This window comes from Ascaphus truei (assembly GCF_040206685.1).
Source record: "Ascaphus truei isolate aAscTru1 chromosome 3 unlocalized genomic scaffold, aAscTru1.hap1 SUPER_3_unloc_2, whole genome shotgun sequence".
Classification (NCBI taxonomy): Eukaryota; Metazoa; Chordata; class Amphibia; order Anura; family Ascaphidae; genus Ascaphus; species Ascaphus truei.
Window position 1 is genome coordinate 823,021 of NW_027453825.1, and position 18,682 is coordinate 841,702.

An 18,682-nucleotide genomic window follows, 5' to 3' on the forward strand; every position below is an offset into this window, starting at 1 on the left:
AATAAAGGCTGTTAGCCTAAGAGAGAGATCCTGGCACAGTAATGCATGTATTACACCAGGCCGGGTTGGAAGAATACGCCACTTGCTGGGAAGCGATCCACAAACGCGGTTTTATTCCGTGCTGGTGTAAGTGCAGGGCCCTCGGAACCAGCCTGGTGTAATAAATACATTACTGCGCCATGATATCGCTCTCTCGTACATATCCTGAATACGCGGAGATTTAGCCGCATCTACCTGATTAACCTCTGAATGTCCAGGTGGGAATGGACTCATAGAACACAAAGAGCATTTAATCTGTACGTGTGCGGATCTAACTGAAAGTGCTTTAACCGGCTAACAGCCTTTATTAATACATTGTCGCCATCTTCTGTATTCACCCAATTTATGCGCAACACCTGTGCTCGCGTCACCGCGCCGGGGGACATCTTTTCCCTGCTCACATTTGGAGGGGCGTGGAACCCTCTCCTGTGCGCGCGTCACCGCGCCGGGGGACATCTTTTCCTTGCTCACATTTGGAGGGGCGTGGAACCCTCTCCTGTGCTCGCGTCACCGCGCCGGGGGACATCTTTTCCTTGCTCACATTTGGAGGGGCGTGGAACCCTCTCCTGGACGCGCGTCACCGCGCCGGGGGACATCTTTTCCTGCTCACATTTGGAGGGGCGTGGAACTCTCTCCTGGACTCGCGTCACCGCGCCGGGGGACATCTTTTCCTGCTCACATTTGGAGGGGCGTGGAACCCTCTCCTGGACTCACGTCACCGCGCCGAGGGACACCTTTTCCTGCTCACATTTGGAGGGGCGTGGAACTCTCTCCTGGACTCACGTCACCGCGCCGGGGGACACCTTTTCCTTGCTCACATTTGGAGGGGCGTGGAACCCTCTCCTGTGCTCACGTCACCGCGCCGGGGGACACCTTTTCCTTGCTCACATTTGGAGGGGCGTGGAACCCTCTCTTGTGCTCGCGTCACCGCGCCGGGGGACATCTTTTCCCTGCTCACATTTGGAGGGGCGTGGAACCCTCTCCTGGACGCGCGTCACCGCGCCGGGGGACATCTTTTCCCTGCTCACATTTGGAGGGGCGTGGAACCCTCTCCTGTGCTCGCGTCACCGCGCCGGGGGACATCTTTTCCTGCTCACATTTGGAGGGGCGTGGAACTCTCTCCTGTGCTCGCGTCACCGCGCCGGGGGACATCTTTTCCTGCTCACATTTGGAGGGGCGTGGAACTCTCTCCTGTGCTCGCGTCACCGCGCCGGGGGACATCTTTTCCTTGCTCACATTTTGAGGGGCGTGGAATCCTCTCCTGTGCTCGCGTCACCGCGCCGGGGGACATCTTTTCCTGCTCACATTTGGAGGGGCGTGGAACTCTCTCCTTTGCTCGCGTCACCGCGCCGGGGGACATCTTTTCCTGCTCACATTTGGAGGGGCGTGGAACCCTCTCCTGTGCTCGCGTCACCGCGCCGGGGGACACCTTTTCCTTGCTCACATTTGGAGGGGCGTGGAACCCTCTCCTGTGCTCGCGTCACCGCGCCGGGGGACACCTTTTCCTGCTCACATTTGGAGGGGCGTGGAACCCTCTCCTGGACTCTGGCAGCAGGACTTGAGTTGACCATTTTGGACTCTTTACCTTCCCACGTCTGCACGTGTTTGCGTGTGAACACTGTGTGGTATGTTTAATGTAATATTATTAGGTTAGTGATTAGCGCTACTCTCTCTTTGCCTTGGATCTTAGCCAGAGATAATCTGGTTAAATGAACATGGTGCTGAGAACGCGCAGAACTGGTATAACTAATCCTGTTGGTTCATTAAGAACATGGCGGCCAAATAATATGTACGCTGCAGAGTTAGCGCAGGAGAGCATCACAGGCGCAGAACCTCAACTTGTTATCTGTAAAAAGTGGGGAAATTACACACAACAAAAATCTTAAAGGTGCCGTTCCACTTACCAGCACCTACTGAATGTGTAAAAGCTCTCACCCATCCAGCGCTTTCTCTACCGTCGTAAGTGCTTCACAACCTAACCCCAGTCATCGGTAGAGCCAAGAAGCACCGTCTGTCACCAGGAATGCCAGCACTCCGGCCTGCGCTAACCAATCTCCGGGCTGCGCTAACCAATCTCCGGGCTGCGCTAACCAATCTCCGGGCTCCGCTAACCAATCTCCGGGCTCCGCTAACCAATCTCCGGCCTGCGCTAACCAATCTCCGAGCTGCGCTAACCAATCTCCGGGCTGCGCTAACCAATCTCCGGGCTGCGCTAACCAATCTCCGGGCTGCGCTAACCAATCTCCGGGCTGCGCTAACCAATCTCCGGGCTGCGCTAACCAATCTCCGGGCTGCGCTAACCAATCTCCGGGCTGCGCTAACCAATCTCCGGGCTGCGCTAACCAATCTCCGGGCTGCGCTAACCAATCTCCGGGCTGCGCTAACCAATCTCCGGGCTGCGCTAACCAATCTCCGGGCTGCGCTAACCAATCTCCGGGCTGCGCTAACCAATCTCCGGGCTGCGCTAACCAATCTCCGGGCTCCGCTAACCAATCTCCGGGCTCCGCTAACCAATCTCCGAGCTGCGCTAACCAATCTCCGAGCTGCGCTAACCAATCTCCGGGCTGCGCTAACCAATCTCCGGGCTGCGCTAACCAATCTCCGGGCTGCGCTAACCAATCTCCGGGCTGCGCTAACCAATCTCCGGGCTGCGCTAACCAATCTCCGGGCTGCGCTAACCAATCTCCGGGCTGCGCTAACCAATCTCCGGGCTGCGCTAACCAATCTCCGGGCTGCGCTAACCAATCTCCGGGCTGCGCTAACCAATCTCCGGGCTGCGCTAACCAATCTCCGGGCTGCGCTAACCAATCTCCGGGCTGCGCTAACCAATCTCCGGGCTGCGCTAACCAATCTCCGGGCTGCGCTAACCAATCTCCGGGCTGCGCTAACCAATCTCCGGGCTGCGCTAACCAATCTCCGGGCTGCGCTAACCAATCTCCGGGCTGCGCTAACCAATCTCCGGGCTGCGCTAACCAATCTCCGGGCTGCGCTAACCAATCTCCGGGCTGCGCTAACCAATCTCCGGCCTGCGCTAACCAATCTCCGGGCTGCGCTAACCAATCTCCGGGCTGCGCTAACCAATCTCCGGGCTGCGCTAACCAATCTCCGGGCTGCGCTAACCAATCTCCGGGCTGCGCTAACCAATCTCCGAGCTGCAGGTTTACATTTTAAATCTCCAGGCGAGGTGCGCAAACGGGGGGCGGCGGGAGAAGAGGACAGAGGACCGCCAGAGTGGTGCAGGGCGGCTGTCGGAGGAGTTAGACGGCGGTAACAAAGCAGGGAGGCAGACGACGGTCGGGGAGGAGCGCGCCCCAGCGGTCTGACCCGAGGACGGCCGGGGAGGAGCGCGCCCCAGCGGTCTGACCCGAGGACGGCCGGGGAGGAGCACGCCCCAGCGGTCTGACCCGAGGACGGTCGGGAGGAGCGCGCCCCAGCGGTCTGACCCGAGGACGGCCGGGGAGGAGCGCGCCCCAGCAGTCTGACCCGAGGACGGCCGGGGAGGAGCGCGCCCCAGCAGTCTGACCCGAGGACGGCCGGGGAGGAGCGCGCCCCAGCGGTCTGACCCGAGGACGGCCGGGGAGGAGCGCGCCCCAGCGGTCTGACCCGAGGACGGCCGGGGAGGAGCGCGCCCCAGCGGTCTGACCCGAGGACGGCCGGGGAGGAGCGCGCCCCAGCAGTCTGACCCGAGGACGGTGGGGGAGGAGCGCGCCCCAGCGGTCTGACCCGAGGACGGCCGGGGAGGAGCGCGCCCCAGCGGTCTGACCCGAGGACGGCCGGGGAGGAGCGCGCCCCAGCGGTCTGACCCGAGGACGGCCGGGGAGGAGCGCGCCCCAGCAGTCTGACCCGAGGACGGCCGGAGAGGAGCGCGCCCCAGCAGTCTGACCCGAGGGCGGCCGGGGAGGAGCGCCCCAGCGGTCTGACCCGAGGACGGCCGGGGAGGAGCGCGCCCCAGCGGTCTGACCCGAGGACGGCCGGGGAGGAGCGCGCCCCAGCAGTCTGACCCGAGGACGGCCGGAGAGGAGCGCGCCCCAGCGGTCTGACCCGAGGACGGCCGGGGAGGAGCGCGCCCCAGCGGTCTGACCCGAGGACGGCCGGGGAGGAGCGCGCCCCAGCGGTCTGACCCGAGGACGGTCGGGGAGGAGCGCGCCCCAGCGGTCTGACCCGAGGACGGCCGGAGAGGAGCGCGCCCCAGCGGTCTGACCCGAGGACGGCCGGGGAGGAGCGCGCCCCAGCGGTCTGACCCGAGGACGGCCGGGGAGGAGCGCGCCCCAGCGGTCTGACCCGAGGACGGTCGGGGAGGAGCGCGCCCCAGCGTTCTGACCCGAGGACGGCCGGGGAGGATCGCGCCCCAGCGGTCTGACCCGAGGACGGCCGGGGAGGAGCGCGCCCCAGCGGTCTGACCCGAGGACGGTCGGGGAGGAGCGCGCCCCAGCGGTCCGACCCGAGGACGGCCGGGGAGGAGCGCGCCCCAGCGGTCTGACCCGAGGACGGCCGGGGAGGAGCGCGCCCCAGCGGTCTGACCCGAGGACGGCCGGGGAGGAGCGCGCCCCAGCGGTCTGACCCGAGGACGGTCGGGGAGGAGCGCGCCCCAGCGGTCTGACCCGAGGACGGCCGGGGAGGAGCGCGCCCCAGCGGTCTGACCCGAGGACGGCCGGGGAGGAGCGCGCCCCAGCGGTCTGACCCGAGGACGGCCGGGGAGGAGCGCGCCCCAGCGGTCTGACCCGAGGACGGCCGGGGAGGAGCGCGCCCCAGCGGTCTGACCCGAGGACGGCCGGGGAGGAGCGCGCCCCAGCGGTCTGACCCGAGGACGGCCGGGGAGGAGCGCGCCCCAGCGGTCTGACCCGAGGACGGCCGGGGAGGAGCGCGCCCCAGCGGTCTGACCCGAGGACGGCCGGGGAGGAGCGCGCCCCAGCGGTCTGACCCGAGGACGGCCGGGGAGGAGCGCGCCCCAGCGGTCTGACCCGAGGACGGCCGGAGAGGAGCGCGCCCCAGCGGTCTGACCCGAGGACGGCCGGAGAGGAGCGCGCCCCAGCGGTCTGACCCGAGGACGGCCGGAGAGGAGCGCGCCCCAGCGGTCTGACCCGAGGACGGCCGGAGAGGAGCGCGCCCCAGCGGTCTGACCCGAGGACGGCCGGAGAGGAGCGCGCCCCAGCGGTCTGACCCGAGGACGGTCGGGGAGGAGCGCGCCCCAGCGGTCTGACCTGAGGACGGTGGGGGAGGAGCGCGCCCCAGCGGTCTGACCCGAGGACGGCCGGGGAGGAGCGCGCCCCAGCGGTCTGACCCGAGGACGGCCGGGGAGGAGCGCGCCCCAGCGATCTGACCCGAGGACGGCCGGGGAGGAGCGCGCCCCAGCGGTCTGACCCGAGGACGGCCGGGGAGGAGCGCGCCCCAGCGGTCTGACCCGAGGACGGCCGGGGAGGAGCGCGCCCCAGCGGTCTGACCCGAGGACGGCCGGGGAGGAGCGCGCCCCAGCGGTCTGACCCGAGGACGGTCGGGGAGGAGCGCGCCCCAGCGGTCTGACCCGAGGACGGCCGGAGAGGAGCGCGCCCCAGCGGTCCGCCCCAGCGGTCTGACCCGAGGACGGCCGGGGAGGAGCGCGCCCCAGCGGTCTGACCCGAGGACGGCCGGGGAGGAGCGCGCCCCAGCGGTCTGACCCGAGGACGGCCGGGGAGGAGCGCGCCCCAGCGGTCTGACCCGAGGACGGCCGGGGAGGAGCGCGCCCCAGCGGTCTGACCCGAGGACGGCCGGGGAGGAGCGCGCCCCAGCAGTCTGACCCGAGGACGGCCGGGGAGGAGCGCGCCCCAGCAGTCTGACCCGAGGACGGCCGGGGAGGAGCGCGCCCCAGCGGTCTGACCCGAGGACGGCCGGGGAGGAGCGCGCCCCAGCGGTCTGACCCGAGGACGGCCGGGGAGGAGCGCGCCCCAGCGGTCTGACCCGAGGACGGCCGGGGAGGAGCGCACCCCAGCGGTCTGACCCGAGGACGGCCGGGGAGGAGCGCGCCCCAGCGGTCTGACCCGAGGACGGTCGGGGAGGAGCGCGCCCCATCGGTCTGACCCGAGGACGGCCGGGGAGGAGCGCGCCCCAGCGGTCTGACCCGAGGACGGCCGGGGAGGAGCGCGCCCCAGCGGTCTGACCCGAGGACGGTCGGGGAGGAGCGCGCCACAGCGGTCCGACCCGAGGACGGCCGGGGAGGAGCACGCCCCAGCGGTCTGACCCGAGGACGGCCGGGGAGGAGCGCGCCCCAGCGGTCTGACCCGGGAGTCTTCACGGACTTCTCGGGCAGCATCTCCCCCTGAATGCTCTCGTCAAAATGGCTCTGCAGCGTCAAATGGCGCCATGCAGCGTGACAACGGGACGTCCTGTTGCACCGCATTGCCATAACAGCGTGATGTCCCATAGCGCTGTACCATCCCGTCATGGCAACGGGACGCCATTTTGTCAGGCACATGCAGAGGGAGATGTTGCCTGATGATGCCACCGCCGGAGAAGGTAAGACCGTTAAATATATTAATAAATAAAAATAAGGAAGTCCCCGGGTTATTCAGCTGAAGGTGGCAGCCCTGTCTGTCACACATGTCAGGGGGCGAGTGTGGGTAACATCAGAGACTCGCACGTATTGTCATATATATTTTGGAAGTTGGTAAACCCGGTTAGCCAAATACGCAAACAAGTTCTAGTAAATAGTGACAATCAACCCAGCCATGCGGGGCCCCAGCCATGCGGGGCCCAGCCATGCGCAGCCCAGCCATGCGGGGCCCCAGCCATGCGGGGCCCAGCCATGCGCAGCCCAGCCATGCGGGGCCCCAGCCATGCGGGGCCCCAGTCATGCGCAGCCCAGCCATGCGGAGCCCAGCCATGCCCAGCCATGCGGGGCCCAGCCATGCGCAGCCCAGTCATGCGGGGCCCCAGTCATGCGCAGCCCAGCCATGCGGGGCCCCAGCCATGCGGGGCCCCAGTCATGCGCAGCCCAGCCATGCGGTGCCCCAGTCATGCGCAGCCCAGCCATGCGGAGCCCAGCCATGCCCAGCCATGCGGGGCCCCAGTCATGCGCAGCCCAGCCATGCGGAGCCCAGTCATGCGGGGCCCCAGCCATGCAGTGCCCAGCCATGCGGGGCCCCAGCCATGCCCAGCCATGTGGGACCCCAGCCATGTCCAGTCATGCGGGGCCCCAGCCGTGCAGTGCCCAGTCGTGCGGGTCCCCAGCCATGCGGGGCCCCAGCCATGCAGTGCCCAGCCATGCCCAGCCATGCGGGGCCCCAGCCATGCAGTGCCCAGCCATGCCCAGCCATGCGGGGCCCCAGCCATGCAGTGCCCAGTCGTGCGGGTCCCCAGCCATGCGGGGCCCCAGCCATGCCCAGCCATGCCCAGCCATGCAGTGCCCAGCCATGCCCAGCCATGCGGGGCCCCAGCCATGCAGTGCCCAGCCATGCCCAGTCGTGCGGGTCCCCAGCCATGCGGGGCCCCAGCCATGCCCAGTCGTGCGGGTCCCCAGCCATGCGGGGCCCCAGCCATGCCCAGTCGTGCGGGTCCCCAGCCATGCGGGGCCCCAGCCATGCCCAGTCGTGCGGGTCCCCAGCCATGCCCAGTCGTGCGGGGCCCCAGCCATGCCCAGTCGTGCGGGTCCCCAGCCATGCCCAGTCGTGCGGGGCCCCAGCCATGCCCAGTCGTGCGGGTCCCCAGCCATGCCCAGTCGTGCGGGGCCCCAGCCATGCCCAGTCGTGCGGGGCCCCAGCCATGCCCAGTCGTGCGGGTGCCCAGTCGTGCGGGGCCCCAGCCATGCCCAGTCGTGCGGGTGCCCAGTCGTGCGGGGCCCCAGCCATGCCCAGTCGTGCGGGTGCCCAGTCGTGCGGGGCCCCAGCCATGCCCAGTCGTGCGGGGCCCCAGCCATGCCCAGTCGTGCGGGTCCCCAGCCATGCCCAGTCGTGCGGGGCCCCAGCCATGCCCAGTCGTGCGGGGCCCCAGCCATGCCCAGTCGTGCGGGGCCCGAGCCACGCCCAGCCATGCGGGGCCCCAGCCATGCCCAGTCGTGCGGGGCCCCAGCCATGCCCAGTCGTGCGGGGCCCCAGCCATGCCCAGTCCTGCGTTACCCCAGCCATGCCCAGTCCTGCGTTACCCCAGCCATGCCGGGCCCAGCCATGCCCAGTCGTGCGGGGCCCCAGCCATGCCCAGTCGTGTGGGGCCCCAGCCATGCCCAGTCGTGCGGGGCCCCAGCCACGCCCAGTCGTGCGGGGCCCGAGCCACGCCCAGCCATGCGGGGCCCCAGCCACGCCCAGCCATGCGGGGCACAGTAATACAGGGCGCACAGGGACGTGTCTCGGGCAGTTACACAATACGCTTACTTCCAGTCCCTGACGGCAGTGCACTGTGTGATTTCACCTCTGGGCCTTCACAAGACACCCAGTCCGGGCTCTCATGCTGGAGTGCTGTCACAGACACTTCTTGAGAAATGTTAGCTATTCCTTCTAAAGAATCTATTCCAGTACTTACTGTACTAAGCATAAATATACCCTGACCGCAGGGTGTTCCAAACACTGCGTGATACATTGTGCAGGGCTGCCACTGGGAACGTGAGTTATAGCCCCTCACTGCTCATAACACCACAGCGACCTCTTGTGGACAGCAGGGTGAAGGGCAGCTCACTGTATTTGTGTTACTTACTGGGCCGCTGGCATACCCTCCCTGTCGTGTGTGACGGCCATGCTCGTACTTATTCCTGAATCATTCGTTTAGTAAAAATACCGGACTTCATTATCGCGGAGAAGCAATGAAGGTAAATCTCTGTGTGTCACTTACATTGGTTTGCTTTGATAATGGCTATATGAGCGCTGCCCACCAACATTATTGTACATATCCTCATGTTCATGTACAGTATAACATGGTGTTCCAATGATTTCCCTTTCATGGCTTAGTAAGTTATCCCCTTATCTCACACCGGCAGCTCACTCATTAGCTCCTAATTACTGTAACCGTCCAAGTACCCAAGTGAGGGACATGTGATGTTTCTGAGATTAAAGTGATGGGAGTCTGTGTTACACCTTACCTTTTCTTTTTATTGGCCAGCGATACCCCTTTTTAGTTGAGTAATGGGTTTACTTTATGAATACTCCCCATATTCCTGCTTCCAGAGCCAAACACATTGGATAAATCTTTCCATAGTCTGGTCCCAAGTCAGAAGTCCGGCACAATATCATTACTTCTTTAAGTCACTTTGACCACTGTCGGTGGCTTATCACCAGGTCTGTTTTAATGGTGTATTTCTGATCTCCGTGCTTGTCCCTAGATAGGAGATCTCCTTTGTCCCTCTGTGTACTGGCTGTAGGGTGTCTTCCAGCCGATCCGAGCTCCGTTTTGCCTGTACTAGTCCTGATCTCCTATGAATATAGCGTTTATTACCTCCCGTCTGTGGAAATCTCTCTTGTGGAATACTACTTGAGTAGAATGTATTTACAGATGGTGAGTGAGACTCGTGCATACGTGAGAACATACCCCTTTAACATAGAAATATAGGGTGTGTGCCCTCCAGCCTCCGACTCGGGAGCCCCCTAACCCTCCAGCCTCCGACTCGGGAGCCCCCTAACCCACCAGCCTCCGACTCGGGAGCCCTCTAACCCACCAGCCTCCGACTCGGGAGCCCCCTACCCCTCCAGCCTCCGACTCGGGAGCCCCCTAACCCACCAGCCTCCGACTCGGGAGCCCCCTAACCTTCCAGCCTCAGACTCGGGAGCCCCCTAACCTTCCAGCCTCAGACTCGGGAGCCCCCTAACCCTCCAGCCTCCGACTCGGGGGGCCTCCTGCCCTCCAGCCTTGGGAGCCCTCTGGCCTCAGACTCGGGGGGCCTCCTGCCCTCCAGCCTCGGGAGCCTCCTGCCCTCCAGCCTTGGGAGCCCTCTGGCCTCAGACTCGGGGGGCCTCCTGCCGTCCAGCCTCAGGAGCCTCCTGCCCTCCGGCCTCAGACTCTGGGGCCTCCAGCCTCAGACTCGGAAGCCTCCTGCCCTCCGGCCTCAGACTCGGGGGCATCCGGCCTCAGACTTGGGGGGCCTCCTGCCCTCCAGCCTCAGGAGCCACCTACCCTCCAGCCTCAGACTCTGGAGCCTCCGGCCTCAGACTCGGGGGCCTCCTGCCCTCCGGCCTCAGACTCGGGGGGCCTCCAGCCTCAGACTCGGGAGCCTCCTGCCCTCCAGCCTCAGACTCGGGGGCCTCCTGCCCTCCGGCCTCAGACTCAGGGGCCTCCAGCCTCAGACTCAGGAGCCTCCTGCCCTCCGGCCTCAGACTCGGGGGGCCTCCAGCCTCAGACTCGGGAGCCTCCTGCCCTCCAGCCTCAGACTCGGGGGGCCTCCTGCCCTCCGGCCTCAGACTCGGGGGGCCTCTGGCCTCAGACTCGGGGGCCTCCGGCCTCAGACTCGGGGGCCTCCGGCCTCAGACTCGGGGGCCTCCGGCCTCAGACTTGGGGGGCCTCTGGCCTCAGACTCGGGGGGCCTCCGGCCTCAGACTCGGGGGGCCTCCGGCCTCAGACTCGGGGGCCTCCGGCCTCAGACTCGGGGGCCTCCTGCCCTCCGGCCTCAGACTCGGGGGCCTCCGGCCTCAGACTCGGGGGCCTCCTGCCCTCCGGCCTCAGACTCGGGGGCCTCCTGCCCTCCGGCCTCAGACTCGGGGGCCTCCGGCCTCAGACTCGGGGGGCCTCAGACTCGGGGGGCCTCCGGCCTCAGACTCGGGGGCCTCCGGCCTCAGACTCGGGGGCCTCCTGCCCTCCGGCCTCAGACACGAGAAAACAAAACACAAAGCAGCGCACAACGCTCATCGTGAAATAAGAATGAACAATTTATAATTTAAAAGTAATTCAAGGTTCTGTGTACATCAGAAAAAAGTAACTCGTGCATTTAACTGTAACAGGGACAGTTGTTGCCACTCAGACACCGGGATACACGGGAAAGCTGCGACGGATCGCCCAGCTCCGGGATTCTGTAGTCAGCCTGCCGTGCTCTCATCTGCTGCGCTGTGTAGGCAGCGGGTCCTCAGTATCGTCCACGCCGTCAGAGTGAATGAGTCCAGAGCTCCGTTAAGATCAGGGGTAGCTGATGTATGTGCAATCACACAGAACAGCGTCTCCTCTCTCCCTCGCGGCAACACACTGAATGTCGGCGGGCAGTGATGACGTCACCGTATCGGCGTCTGCCAGGGGAATGCCAGAAAGAGCTATCACTTAACCAGAGTACTGATGTAGTACTGGGGGTATATCAGATCAATAGAGGTATAATTCCAACGCGTTTCGTAGCACCATGAAGGCCACTTCTTCAGGGAATAAAGATATTGAGCAAATGCTCACAATAAATACCATCTACAGATCTGCAATTGGCTAATTGGTATTAAAATGGCAACCAATGGCCAGTAAGCAAGCCGCATTAACATCCAGCTGTATGCATGATTAATCTAAAAAACCTTTACATACATAATACAGAATTTATATAAACATATAAAATACAATTTGATATATAAAAAATATATAATATCTAAATCAAACGATTGGCAATGATTCTGCTCCATAAGGATACTAAAAGATATAGAAACAAAGGATTAGTGACATACTTATGCATCCGTAATGATCAGTATGGGGCATGAAAGAGATGAACATATATTCAATAAAGGGACCAAATGTCCACATCTTCATTTAACCCCTTAGGGGAAAGAGACTGTAATTTGTAAATCCAATATGTTTCTTGAACAGAAAGGTCTTTAATTCTATCACCTCCTCTCCTTCCTTTAGGGACAATTTTAATCCCCTTAAATCTTAGTGGAGGGATCCTTACTATGATACCTTAGAAAATGTTTAGATAGACTGTGTTTTTCATACCCATGTTTTATATTTCTAATGTGCGCCTGGATCCGCACTTTAAGACAACGTTTAGTGCGGCCCACATACTGAATATTACAGGCACATTCTATTCAATATACTACATGGGTTGAATTACAATTAATGAAATCCTCAATTTTGAACTCGTCATTTGTTATAGCGGATTTAAATGTGGCGTTATCTTTGTGTAGATGTTTACATACAGAGCAATGACCGCATGAAAAATTCCCAACAGGTTTATTTAACCATAACCTCTCTCTAACGTTATATGGAGGAAAAACATCACTTGGGGCTAATGTATTTTTAAGATTCTTAGCCTTTCTATATGAATTTAGGTGTTTGATGAAATACGATCTCCAAGGACTAAATCATTACATAAAATTGCCCAATGCTTCTTAATAATCTCTTCAAATTTTTTACTTGCTGAGTTAAAGGTAGAAATGAAAGGAATCTCAAGTTGTCCATTGGTGTCTGCTGGTGCTTTTGGCCCCCTAGGTACAATCATGGAGTCCCTATTCATACACCTTACCTTGTCCAAATCTGATAGTAGACTACATTCCGGGTATCCCCCTTTCAATGAATTTACAAAATAGCTGCTGAGCTTGCTCCTCAAAGTCCTCAGCGTTACTGCAATTTCTTTTTATTCTAACAAATTGACCCCTGGGAATATTTGAAATCCACGTTCTCTTGTGGTTGCTATTTGCCATCAGTAGATTATTTGAATCTATTTCTTTGAAAAAGACTTTTGTGGAGACATTCCCACTATCAGTGGCAGTTAATTTCAAATCCAGGAAACCAATGGAACTCACATCAGATTTATGACTAAAAATTAAATTCAAGTCGTTGGCATTTAGATAATTAATGAATTCGTTCATACTGGACTCCTCACCATCCCATACGCAAAGGATGTCATCAATAAAGCGCCGCCAGACAATTACATTATGATGGAATGGATTATTGGTCCATATTGTCTGTCTCTCCCAGTTCCCCATATACAGGTTTGACGTAATAAGCAATCACCCTCCAAAAAAGATCTTACTGCCAATAATCCTTTGTCTCGGGGGATGTGCGTATAGAGCGCCTGCACATCGCAGGTCAGCCATCTATACGTTGACTTCCACTTAAAGTCAACAAAAGTCTGGAGAACTGAGGAGGTGTCTTTTAGGAATGAAGGCAAAGTAGTTACATAACCTTGTAGAAAGAAATCCACATACTGCGACAAATTAGCCGTGAGCGACTGGATCCCCGAAATAATCGGTTGAACCTGTGGATTAATCACTGATTTATGTAACTTTGGCAGGTGGGAGCCTCCTACCCTCCAGCCTCGGGAGCCCCCTGCCCTCCGGCCTCAGACTCGGGAGCCCCCTGCCCTCCGGCCTCAGACTCGGGAGCCTCCTGCCCTCCAGCCTCAGACTCTGGAGCCCTCCGGCCTCAGACTCGGGAGCCTCCTACCCTCCAGCCTCAGGCTCGGGAGCCCTCCGGCCTCAGACTCAGGGGCCTCCTGCCCTCCAGCGTCAGACTCGGGGGCCCCCTGCCCTCCGGCCTCAGACTCAGGGGCCTCCTGCCCTCCAGCGTCAGACTCGGGAGCCTCCTGCCCTCCAGCCTCTGACTCTGGGGCCTCCTGCCCTCCGGCCTCAGACTCGGGAGCCCCCTGCCCTCCGGCCTCAGACTCGGGGGGCTTCCTGCCCTCCAACCTCAGACTCGGGGGGGCCCCCTGCCCCCCAGCCTCAGACTCGGGGGCCCCCTGCCCTCCGGCCTTAGACTCGGGAGCCCCCTGCCCTCCAGCCTCGGGAGCCTCCTGCCCTCCGGCCTCAGACTCGGGGGCCTCCTGCCCTCTGGCCTCAGACTCGGGGGCCCCCTGCCCTCCAGCCTCAGACTCGGGGGCCCCCTGCCCTCCGGCCTCAGACTCGGGAGCCCCCTGCCCTCCAGCCTCGGGAGCCTCCTGCCCTCCGGCCTCAGACTCGGGGGCCTCCTGCCCTCCGGCCTCAGACTTGGGGGCCTCCTGCCCTCCGGCCTCAGACTCGGGGGCCCTCCGGCCTCAGACTTGGGGGGCCTCCTGCCCTCCGGCCTCAGACTCGGGGGCCTCCTGCCCTCCGGCCTGTTGTTGGAGCACTTCTTTGTCTGTAATATGCTTCCCTCGTGTACCTTGTGGAAACCTTTCTCCAAGATGTACATGTTGTGGTCCTTAAGTCGCATTATGATACTGACCAGGGCTCCTCAACTGGCGGCCCTCACACTTAAGCAACTAGTATAAAATGAGCAGGACCAAAGTACAAATTTTCACACCAACGTACTTGTAAGATACGGTAATGCTTGCAAAATGTTGAAATATTATAAATTTCAAGTCTTTATATGTATTGTAAATTACATTACAATACACAAAAAGGAGCGCACAGAAAAAACTTCTGTTAGATATACATTTTCCACATAAACATTTAATAAAGCATCAAACACTTACAATTTAAAATACAATTGTGAGCATGATGGGCGTCCGTCCCCCGTCCCACCAGATGTAAGCCCCGCACGGCCCCCTTTATTAAATGTTTGTGTGGAAAATGTATATCTAACAGAAGTTTGTTCTCTGCGCTCCTTCTTTTTGTCTTTGTGTCTTTTTGGCCCCGTTGGAACACGGGAGAGGATTGGAGCAGCGGGATAAATCTGGTTCAGCAGGAGGCAGAGAGACGTCTTCACCAGCGCGCTCCCAACAAACTTTCTTCTCACGCACCCTGTCAGCCTCTTTCTTTCCTTAGAAAAAGTTGCATTTTAGAGCTTGCACTCCTCGGTGTACTGGAACAATGACGTCGCAGTGCACCAATTGCTGTCAGGGGTCTGATCCCGCGGTAGATCACGTGTGAATAGCTTCAGTAGTAGGAAAGCAGCGGGCACGTGTAGCGTTGAAGAAAAACATACTTTATTACTGTAGACGGACGTTCACAGAGGTACACAATTGGAGTCGTTATAATGTGAAATTATTATAGCCTTTATTGTGCCTTTTCCTTTTCATCAGGAAATTATCCAAACACAGGGGGGAACAAAGCTTCTATTCACTTGGGAGTATTTCTAGTGAAATCCTTGCAATTAGTTCATATCTCCATTAGTTAAGCATTTCTCCCATCCCAAACACATGGCATGAAAATAAGCAGATATATGCAGTCTCTTAATAATGAAAGTCTTATCTGTTTATCAGCTGTAGAGTAAGCTTCTCTGCTCTCCTGGAACCGCACCCGTGCGTGCACAGAAAAATATCAGCATCCAGGTTTAGAAGTCTTATTGGGTGTCTTGCAATCAGCTCTGCTGTGTGGCTGGCAGAACTCAAGACATTGTGGTGTCTCCAAAGGTCAGCTCTCAGTCAGAGCTAAAGAGAGTCACTTCCTGTCTCAAAGGCAGGCTTTTTGTAAACAATCTAATCAGGCAGGTGGTGTTTAGTAATTAACTACCACACTGCTAGATTAAAGGAACATTACTGAACAGGGATAAGTCCCCTGTTACAATTACATTTTACATATTCCTCCTACACGTGTGGTGCCAGCTGGGACCGAAACGCGTAGGAGAAATATGTAAAATGTAATAAAGTATGTTTTTCTTCAACGCTACACGTGCCCGCTGCTTTCCTACTACTGAAGGAATTTTTTACGTCCCTGCAAACGTACTAGATTAACAGACATGAAGGAACATGGAATACGAGGAGACTGGGAGGTACAGTGGATAACGCATCTGAAGCAGATCATCGTATCTCTCAATGTACCAAAGAAAGGAGAGTTTGCTGCACTGCAGAACACCGTTTCCTGCTTGTGCTCCTGTTAGATGTAGAGAACTGGTTACTGAGTTGGCGACGTGAAGTTTACACCACCTAAAAACTGTCAGTATTTGTGAGTCCGGTTAAATAAGTGATGCACAAGGCCCACACCATTAGATACAGATGTAGCAAACGCTTTTGCGGGAGTTAAAGTGACGCCGTTGAAACAACTTGCGCGTCATTTATTGCATCGTTTCTTCAATAGGTTAACGGGTGCAATATTATTTATAAAATATTTTACCAGGGAGTAATACAGTGAGAGTTACCTCAGGGAGTAATACAGTGAGAGTTACCTCAGGGAGTAATACAGTGAGAGGTACCTCAGGGAGTAATACAGTGAGAGGTACCTCAGGGAGTAATACAGTGAGAGGTACCTCAGGGAGTAATACAGTGAGAGTTACCTCAGGGAGTAATACAGTGAGAGGTACCTCAGGGAGTAATACAGTGAGAGGTACCTCAGGGAGTAATACAGTGAGAGTTACCTCAGGGAGTAATACAGTGAGAGTTACCTCAGGGAGTAATACAGTGAGAGTTACCTCAGGGAGTAATACAGTGAGAGGTACCTCAGGGAGTAATACAGTGAGAGGTACCTCAGGGAGTAATACAGTGAGAGGTACCTCAGGGAGTAATACAGTGAGAGGTACCTCAGGGAGTAATACAGTGAGAGGTACCTCAGGGAGTAATACAGTGAGAGGTACCTCAGGGAGTAATACAGTGAGAGGTACCTCAGGGAGTAATACAGTGAGAGGTACCTCAGGGAGTAATACAGTGAGAGGTACCTCAGGGAGTAATACAGTGAGAGTTACCTCAGGGAGTGATACAGTGAGAGTTACCTCAGGGAGTAATACAGTGAGAGGTACCTCAGGGAGTAATACAGTGAGAGGTACCTCAGGGAGTAATACAGTGAGAGTTATCTCTCGTTTTCAAGTATGTCCTGGGCACCGAGTTAAGACAAATAATACATGGTTACAAATACAGTTACATAAATGCGCAGGGTATACATTATATACAAGACATTGCATGCACAGTTACAGATAATATATATTATGAGCGTATGAAACAGTTACAGACCAGATTAAAATGTGAGACAGCCTTAGATTTGAAAGAACTTAATCTGGTGGATGTGAGAGTCTCTGGTAATAAATATCACTATGGTCTGCTACATCCTATGTAATATGTGTATTGTATAACCCCGCTCATTACATTCCCGGAATCACAAACTGGCGTACCGCTCAGCCTTAAATCACTGTGCTACACCCACACAAGGCGACGGTTGGCTCAATTTCGACCAGTCCCAGCATGCTTATAGCCGAGTTGTATCATTCAATGCATCGCTTGTGTCAGAGACTCAGGTACACACAGGTTACCGGTTCTGCACAGACACACAATGCGTGCTGTTCCGCATCATGTGCAGCTCTGGACTGTGTTTGTGATATACACACAGGTTACCGGTTCTGCACAGACACACAATGCGTGCTGTTCCGCATCATGTGCAGCTCTGGACTGTGTTTGTGGGATACACACAGGTTACCGGTTCTGCACAGACACACAATGCGTGCTGTTCCGCATCATGTGCAGCTCTGGACTGTGTTTGTGATATACACACAGGTTACCGGTTCTGCACAGACACACAATGCGTGCTGTTCCGCATCATGTGCAGCTCTGGACTGTGTTTGTGATATACACACAGGTTACCGGTTCTGCACAGACACACAATGCGTGCTGTTCCGCATCATGTGCAGCTCTGGACTGTGTTTGTGGTATACACACAGGTTACCGGTTCTGCACAGACACACAATGCGTGCTGTTCCGCATCATGTGCAGCTCTGGACTGTGTTTGTGATATACACACAGGTTACCGGTTCTGCACAGACACACAATGCGTGCTGTTCTGCATCATGTGCAGCTCTGGACTGTTTGTTGTATACACACAGGTTACCGGTTCTGCACAGACACACAATGCGTGCTGTTCCGCATCATGTGCAGCTCTGGACTGTGTTTGTGATATACACACAGGTTACCGGTTCTGCACAGACACACAATGCGTGCTGTTCCGCATCATGTGCAGCTCTGGACTGTGTTTGTGATATACACACAGGTTACCGGTTCTGCACAGACACACAATGCGTGCTGTTCCGCAACATGTGCAGCTCTGGACTGTTTGTTGTATACACAGAGGTTACCGGTTCTGCACAGACACACAATGCGTGCTGTTCCGCATCATGTGCAGCTCTGGACTGTTTGTTGTATACACAGAGGTTACCGGTTCTGCACAGACACACAATGCGTGCTGTTCCGCATCATGTGCAGCTCTGGACTGTTTGTTGTATACACAGAGGTTACCGGTTCTGCACAGACACACAATGCGTGCTGTTCCGCATCATGTGCAGCTCTGGACTGTTTGTTGTATACACAGAGGTTACCGGTTCTGCACAGACACACAATGCGTGCTGTTCCGCATCATGTGCAGCTCTGGACTGTTTGTTGTATACACAGAGGTTACCGGTTCTGCACAGACACACAATGCGTGCTGTTCCGCATCATGTGCAGCTCTGGACTGTGTTTGTGGTATACACACAGGTTGCCGGTTCTGCACAGACACACAATGCGTGCTGTTCCGCATCATGTGCAGCTCTGGACTGTTTTTTGTATACACACAGGTTGCAGAAGGCCCAGGAGGAACATCGCACGGTGGAAGTGGAGAAAGTTCACTTGGAGAAGAAGCTCCAGGACGAGATTTGCGTGGCCAAGCACGAGGCGCAGAGGTTACGGGAGCTCCGGGAGGGCACGGAGAACGAGCTGAGCCGCCAGAAATACGCTGAGCAGGAACTGGAGCAGGTGAGAACATGGGAGGGGACTGCAACACATGGCAAGAGGCAGCAGCCAAGGGTTCTAGCTGCAGCCCCACTTACCTGGCTCTGAATAAGGCAAAGGAACGCAGTCCTGGAACCCCGATGTTACTGTCCCCGGCACAGCACCAAAAACTAAAGGTGGCCTTTG

At 58.1% G+C, this 18,682-nt stretch overlaps 1 protein-coding gene across 2 annotated transcripts in view; it reads left to right on the plus strand.

The window, feature by feature from the left end:
• Window positions 1-18,682, plus strand: part of STIM1 (stromal interaction molecule 1) — a 118,219-nt gene that overhangs the window by 81,133 nt on the left and 18,404 nt on the right. For both annotated transcript variants that reach the window (XM_075580575.1, XM_075580576.1), the window contains exon 5: window positions 18,343-18,520. In XM_075580575.1, the coding sequence (XP_075436690.1) occupies window positions 18,343-18,520 (178 nt within the window). The remainder of the gene's footprint in view (window positions 1-18,342; window positions 18,521-18,682) is intronic.